Source organism: Danio rerio, chromosome 1, assembly GCF_052040795.2.
Source record: "Danio rerio strain M-AB ecotype USA chromosome 1, GRCz13ab, whole genome shotgun sequence".
NCBI classification, from domain to species: Eukaryota; Metazoa; Chordata; class Actinopteri; order Cypriniformes; family Danionidae; genus Danio; species Danio rerio.
In genome coordinates this window covers 37,292,125-37,300,000 of record NC_141021.1, presented here as the reverse complement: position 1 = coordinate 37,300,000, position 7,876 = coordinate 37,292,125, and the positions used below count along the sequence as shown (strand labels likewise).

The 7,876-nt window shown below is 37.3% G+C and overlaps 2 protein-coding genes across 2 annotated transcripts in view; one reads left to right on the top strand and one right to left on the bottom strand.

Moving 5' to 3' along the window:
* klf5a (Kruppel like factor 5a) overlaps positions 1–4,579 on the top strand; it is a 17,630-nt gene extending 13,051 nt beyond the window's left edge. Inside the window, exon 4 of the mRNA XM_087237344.1 lies at positions 684–4,579. Within this exon, the coding sequence (XP_087093470.1) occupies positions 684–862 (179 nt within the window). The 3' untranslated portion in view covers positions 863–4,579. The remainder of the gene's footprint in view (positions 1–683) is intronic.
* Positions 1–7,235, bottom strand: part of LOC147846911 (uncharacterized) — a 405,197-nt gene extending 397,962 nt beyond the window's left edge. The window contains exon 1 of the mRNA XM_087237342.1: positions 7,077–7,235. The gene's annotated coding sequence lies outside the window, so the exon portion shown is untranslated. The remainder of the gene's footprint in view (positions 1–7,076) is intronic.
* Between the last annotated feature and the right edge of the window lie 641 nt (positions 7,236–7,876).

Sequence of the window (7,876 nt, the reverse complement as noted above, 5' to 3'; positions counted from 1 at the left end):
TTAGCTTAAAACTAGACTAACTACAACTAAAATTAAAATAACTAAATAAATAAATTAATTAATAAATATATATATTAAACAGGAACATAAACTAAAAAAAGGAATTCATACTTTTACTAAAATAATAAAAATTAAATTATTAAAAATTACTATAAACTTTTTTTTTCTTTTTTGCATTTAAATTTTATTTTTCAACAATCTTAATTTCAAACTTTATATTTTACCTGTGAGCAATATTGTGATTTTAAATTTTTTAAATTTTTTTTCATGTTGATCTCATCTGATTTTCCATAGGGATTAGGGAGCTGACTTGATTTCAGTAGAAAGAAATAACCCTGTCGTCATTTAAAAAACATGCTAAAGCTGAGTTTTAGAAATGCAAACATCGCGCTGCTATTTATGGCCGACTATGAGTTCAGTCTTGTCGGCCTTCACCAAAATACTGAAATACTTTAATCTGAGAGATAGAGTAAAGTGAAGTTTATGATCTCGCTCCACACCTCACGGCATGTGTTTGTTATGGTTACCACCACCATGACAGAAAGAGAAATGCTGCCCACACAGATTATTCATTTAGCATTACTAATATATCAGTGAAAAGAAACCAGTTCTTTCTCTCTGCATGTTTTTTGTGTGTGTTCTATTCATGACTAAACCCAGTGTCCATTGTGCTTTGTGTTCAGGTGAGAAGCCGTATCGCTGCACGTGGGAAGGCTGCGACTGGCGGTTCGCTCGATCCGATGAGTTGACACGTCATTTCAGGAAACACACCGGAGCCAAACCCTTCCAGTGCGCCGTGTGCAGCCGCAGCTTCTCTCGCTCCGATCATCTCGCCCTACATATGAAGAGGCATCAGAATTAGATACACTAACTCCAACAGACACACATACTTATTATTATGCACTTGAAGTGATCGACTTCTTTCTTTCTCTACACCACGACGAACCTTATAACGTTTAGGGTAATCTCTCTCTGACCTGTCGAGAGTGTCGACTATAAACAGACAAACTTTTGATATTACTATGAAATCCAGTTTCTTTCCTTTGGATATCGTAATGTCCCTTTTTCTCTCTCTATACATGAACTTTCCGTTAAGACCCTCATCTCATTTTGGCTTTCTCAATTAATAAGACAAATAAGCTGTCTTGTGTTTGAGGCTTTCGTCCTCTGATTGGAACAAGAAATGGAACTAACACAGGACTTTTTCTTGTACATCTGCAAAGCACTAATGCTGGGTTCAGACTACACAATATCAGCCTGATGTTGGCATGATTTGGTTAAAGTTGTGGTGATTTGTTAACAAAAATGGATGTCCCAAGGCAAAAATTAATAGTGGAAAACAATTGACACTGTCTGGAACACTTCGGAAAGACTAGCGTTTTTGGGTTTGACAAATTGGGTAAGGATAAAGACCATAGAACACGCAAGAAGTGTCACTTCTATAGTTTTAATTAGGGGAAAAGGTAACAGTCAATTTGGCCACTGCAGTGCAGGAAGTCCTGCCTTCTAGTAAAGGAGCCAATAATCGATTATTGTAGACTGACAATTCTCCAGGGGCGGGGGAGCTCCATGTTTTTACAAATCTCATCAAATACTTGCCTCGCAATCATGATAAATAGATCTACATAAAGCTTGAAATCTTTTAATTGAAGCAACTACAATTGAAAACAAATGTTTCCTGGTTTTGTTATCTGAACGAATGTGAAATACAGTCCGTCTGATCTAACCTTATGAATTCTTGCCTCCGCCATTCAAATGCAAATCACATGGCAGCAACCATTGAAAGCCCACAAACTTGTAATTAAACAGGTTGCTGTTATTTTGGGAGGAAAACATCAGTGTATATGTCAAATTCACCATCAGGAATAAGATGGTAATTACTTCAGAAGGCGAGCATGATCGAATGCCACATAATTTAGAGAATCATCATGATTAACAACCAAGTTATCTGGTGTTCAGTTTAATGGGTGATTCCAAATATGAAATTTAGTCATTATCTTGGCAAACCGTTTTCTATAGTCAGATGTTTCCCCATTCAAAGAGATTGTATCCCCGAGAGGCATTTCAAAAATGGCCACTGAGTACAAATACTGGCCTTAAAGGAACTTTGGTATGGATATGTCCTCTATATACACCCTTTCGTGTAGATTTGAAAGATGCATATGAAGAATATATCTTTACCAAAGTCCCTTTAACCCAGCAGACACACAACATCATAAGACAATAATATTAGGTTAGATTTAGGTCATCAATGTTTGACGTTCAGTAATGACATGAAATGACGTTGATATTTTGTTGATTTTGATTTGTGTTGGAAAGTGACCAAAACCCAACGTCGAGCCAACATCGTAAACCAATGTCATATTGACATCAAATACTGACATTTATTCATCAGGTATGGCAACCAAAATCCACCGTCTGATAGACATCATAGTGGTAACGTCCACACATCATCAAGCTGTAATATCATCAAACCTTGATATATATATATAAAAACTTGAATTTTTTTACGTTGCGTTGGAAAGTAACCAAAATGCAACGTCTGTCCCATTTTGGACATTGACGTCAGCCTTTCGTTGGCTTCTGACATCAACCCAATTTTCAATTAAAATGTAACGGGGTACAACGTCAGTCTGATGTCATGTTGACGTCCTGTGCCTGCTGGGTAAGGCAAGTATTTGAGGTTAAGCCAGATAAAATGTTAAACTCATCCGGGTCACGGCACCAATGCAACCCCTCTAGTAGGCTTTTATTCTTGTTAGTGTGTTTACCACCTACAGTATGCCATGCTGGTTCCCATCTCGCTCAAACCTGAGTGAGAAGAACCAAATTAAGTTGTACAACTGTAGGTCTGCTAAATGATCTTAATGACTTACAAAAATGTAAGTACAAAGTACAAAGCTCACTACTTTCTCAAGAGGTGTACTAGCAACTGATACATCCGTTTAACATCTCTGTTAGCGTGTTCACATCACATCCTAAAAAATGTCTGTTTGACAATCTTGCCCAGACTGCAGTGAGTAAAACCAGAGGGGTTATATTGGTGCTGTGACCCATGTGCGTTTAACCATTTATCAGGCTTTATAACCCTTTTAAGTCAGAGTCTTGTAATCTCCCCCATTAACACTGCATTGTTTTTTTAATGGCTAGGAGCTGAGGATACATGTTACTCTCTCCATAGTTTAATCGCTTCTTAGTGCGCCAAAGATTAAGACCTGTAATTCAAATAGTGCACAGAGTGTGCTGAATCTAGAACAAGATTGTGTGACCCAGGGTGTTGTGACCCAGCTGGGAGTGAGGTTTATGGGGATGAGTGTGATGGCTAGTAGAAACTGTGCGAGTATTCCCTTTTTAAGAGGCACACTGGCAACTGATGCTAACAGCTGCAGTCTTAAACATCCTTGTTAATGTGCCTGTCTCCCATTTCAAAAATGCCTGTTTGAATGCTGAATATTGAAAATTGGTGCCGTGACCCGGATGATAGTGGGGTATGGGGGGTGAGTGTTCTTATTATAGTTCTCACCTCCCATGGGTCTCATGATGGTTTAAATTTTGCTCAAAGCAGGGCAAGTAGAGCCAAGGGTGTTAAACTGACATGTTGGAGTTTATTTTGTCCACAACTCAACACATCTGAAAAAGTGACTATCAAACCAGACAAAAATATTGTATAATCTGAACCCAGCGTAAGACACAACTCCTATTTTACTTTGCACTTGAATTAGACTGGAAAAGCTAAATATCTATGTATGATAGATACTTTTAATATATATCACTGGAATAGTTACTGCTCATACTGGGGTTTCAAGTACACAGCCTCTACTGCTATTCCCTCTTTTTAGTTTCTGAAGTGTTTATAGCTTTGGATGATAATGTGCTGCTACTGAACAGCAATTATTCGATGAATTATTAAACAATGGTATAGAAAAAGCAATGAGGAGTGGAAAAGGGCTTTAGACCGCTGTGTGATTTGTACAGTCTCCTTTATACACAGAAGCATGCCGAACATTCGTTTTCCTACTGTCGTTGATGCATAAGCTCATATGAATGTACGAGACCACGGTGACTGTTCTTTTGAAGTAATGCCTTTGGAACACATTTCATCTAAAAGTGCCTTTTCGTGTTTGTTTTTATCAGCAGCACACACTGAAACCTTTTGATCATAAAAAACAGACAATAAAAAGTACGGTTAAGGTTACCGTCACTGCAATTCGGCTGCCTTTCATAAGTTAAAAGAGGGTTAAAATATTACCTGGTTCTTTCTTGTAAAATCGATGTATTTATTGCATTGGCTTTGTGAAGTGGAATTTGACAAGTTTTGTGTAATTGAAATGCCTTAATGTAAATACTATCATGACATTTTATTGTAAATATTATTTTGATTTATTTTGTTGCCTTTTTTTTGGAAAAGGAGGGCATCACATTGCTCTGGATTTTGGCTGTGTGACTATTCTCATTTTTTTTTTTTTTGGATTTTTATATTTCACTTAAACTTATTTTGTAGATTATATTTCTAAATTTGTTGTCATTTTTGTCTACTGATTGAAATGAATTCTAATAAAATCATCTCCATAATTTTTAATGCTTATCTCAAAGTAATTCTCTCTTGCATACTTTTTTTTTGTTAAAATCTACAGGATTCATTTATTTACAAAACTATCATGATGTGTGTCCAATAATTTCCTGCTGCTAGAAAATAAAATAGACAGAAAAATAATTAATCAACCTCCCTCAAAGCAGATAATCTACGTTTCAGTAGTTTACATTGGTGTATACTTAGGCCGGGGTTCCTGTTCACTCCCTCTAAAGACACTATAAAGTAGTTGACCAATTTCTATTTGTTGATGTTTCTAAGGTCCAAGAAAAAAATACTACAAAGAAGTGAAGATAAAACTATCATCAAAGCAGAAACTATGTTTCAAAGATCACTTGAACCCTTGCCACAAAGTTTGAATGTCCCTTATCTGATGGTTGACATCGTAAAGCAACAATTTTCACAAGTCAAACAAACCTTCAAGCTCTGAAAAAGAAAATTAATGGGAATTCCTTTTTATGTCAACAAACGTCAAGAATTAGAGTGACGTTAGCACAATATCTCAGTGTTATGCTTCAGTATCCAGTGAAACACATTTAGATTTTAACATCTTGCCCACTAAAATATAAAACATGTACAGTAAGTGATAGTTGATTAGATATTAAAATGTAGTTGTCCGTAAAATGAAAGCCAATGGTAATTTAAAAAGTAAAGAATATGTTTTTTTGTTTTTTTTCCTGCAGAGGACTGAAACTGTTTTGAAATGACATGAGAATTAGTAAATAATGAATTTTTAGAATTGTCACTTTGGCTGTTTGTAGACATATGCCATATACACTCACCCGCCACTTTATTAGGTACACCTGTCTAACTGCTCATTAATGCAAATTTTTAATCAGCCAATCACATTGCATCTACTCAATGCATTTAGACATGTAGAAAGATGATCTGCTGCAGTTCAAACTAAGCATCAAAATGGGGAAGAAAAGCATGGATACATCCTGCCTTGTATCAACGGTTCAGGCTAATGGCGGTAGTGTAATGATGAGAGAAATCTTGGCACACTTTGGACCCATTAGTAGGAATTGAACATCGTGTCAATGCCACAACCTGAATGTTGTTGTTGACCATGTCCATCCCTTTATAACCTCAGTGTACCCATCTTCTGATGGCTACTTCCAGCAGGATAACGCTCCATGTCATAAAGCGTGAATCACCTCAGACTGGTTTCTTGAACATGACGATGAGTTCACTGTACTCAAATGGCCTCCACAGTCACCAGATCTCAACCCAGTACAGCACATCTGGAATGTGGTGGAACGGGAGATTCACATCATGGATGTGCAGCTGACAAATCTGCAGCAACTGCGTGATGCTATCATGTCAATATGGACCAAAATCTCTGAGGAATATGCCACGAAGGATTAAAGCAGTTTTGAAGGCAAAAGGGGATCCAACCTGGTACTAGTAAGGGGTACCTAATAAAGTGGCCGGTGAGTGTATGTTCAATAATTCAATATATTGTGATAATGAACATGCACATAATTATATCATGGCCACAAAATACAGTGATTGATTAACTTTATAGAGTGTTTTTAAAAAATCTTCACATTATCTTAACATTGTTAATTTCTTAGTTAAACTCTCAGAACTGAACTAAACTGTTTCAATTCAATATTATATTCTATGTGAAGTTGCTTTGACACAATTCATTTATTCATTTTCTTGTCGACTTAGTCCCTTTATTAATCTGGGGTCGCCACAGCAGAATGAACTGCCAACTTATCCAGCAAGTTTTTACACAGCGGATGCCCTTCCAGCCACAACCCATCTCTGCGAAACATCCATACGCACATTCACACACACACACACGCTAAGGACAATTTAGCCTACCCAATTCACCTGTACCGCATGTCTTTGGACTGTGGGGGAAACCGGAGCACCTAGAGGAAACCCACGCGAATGCAGGGAAACCACGCAAACTCCACACAGAAACGCCAACTGAGCTGATGCTCGAACCAGCGACCCAGCAACCTTCTTGCTGTGAGGCGACAGCACTACCTACTGCGCCACTGCTTCACCCGCTTTGACACAATCTACATTGTTAAAGTGCTATAAAAATAAAGATGACTTGTATTAAATTAATGCTTAATAATATGTTAAATTGTTGTACATTGTAAACATTTTATAATATTAAGTTCAGTGTATTTTTTTAAGTGAAGTTTTTTTTATAAATTAATTTTATGAGAATCCCCCTTCCACTCCTACTCCTCCTCCTTTCCTAGATGGGTGGCACGGTGGCCCAGTGAATAGCACTGTTGCCTCACAGCAAGAATGTCACTGGTTCTAGTCCTTACCAAGCCATCCGGCGTTTTTTTGCTGAGTTCTGTGCTTTTACACGTTCTCCCCGTGCTGACGTGGGTTTCCCTCAGGTTCGCCAGTTTTCTCCCACCATACAAAAACATACAACTTAAGTTAATTAGATAATCCAAATCAGCACCATAGACATGCTCCTAGTAAGTAGTTATCTCTTGAGAGCAATCACTATCTGTTCATTAGCTACTAGCATTGAAGTTCTCGAGATCTACCTGAGCTCAAACTCCCCTCTCGCATTGCAAACGGGAGGGAGCCCTGGGCTCTAGGATCTTATAAGCTCAGGGCTCTCTCCCAGGACAGCATGCCAAACAAGTTTTATAATCAATCAAAAGTGTGAACTTTTTAACAAATTTTAACATTGTTACTGTCATAAATTGTAAAAGTCATAAATCTCTATTTCTCACTGTTGATTTTAATTCATTAATAATAATTAATAATTCATTAATTCAATTTAATGTGGTTGAAACATTTGTTTCTTTGTTATTTTACCTGTTAAAGTAACTTTTATTTTTGCAGTTTCAATATCAAGACAATACCATATACACCGATATAACCACAAAAAACTAAATCTGATACTTTCAGAAGCCTAGCTGGGGGTTAATTGAAGATTGCAAAATTACAGATGGCATTAAAGCACCATAAAACATTTGCTGAAAAGTAAGTTGATTTAGGCTAAGTGGTTAGCATGATTGCCTCACAGTGGGAAGGTTGCTGGTTCAAATCCCAGTCCTTTCTGTGTGGAGTTTGCTTGATTGTGTGGGTTTCCTTCAGCTGCTCTGGTTTGCCTCATGTAGTATAGGTGAATTGGTTAAACTAAATTAACCATAGATTGTGAATGTGAGAGTGTGTGGGTGTTTCCCAGCACTGAGGGTTGTACTGTCATTGCTGGGTTGTGGCTGGAAGATTTGTGAAAAAACAATTACCGAAGTAATCAGTGGTTCATTCCAATGGGGACTCCGATAAAACAGG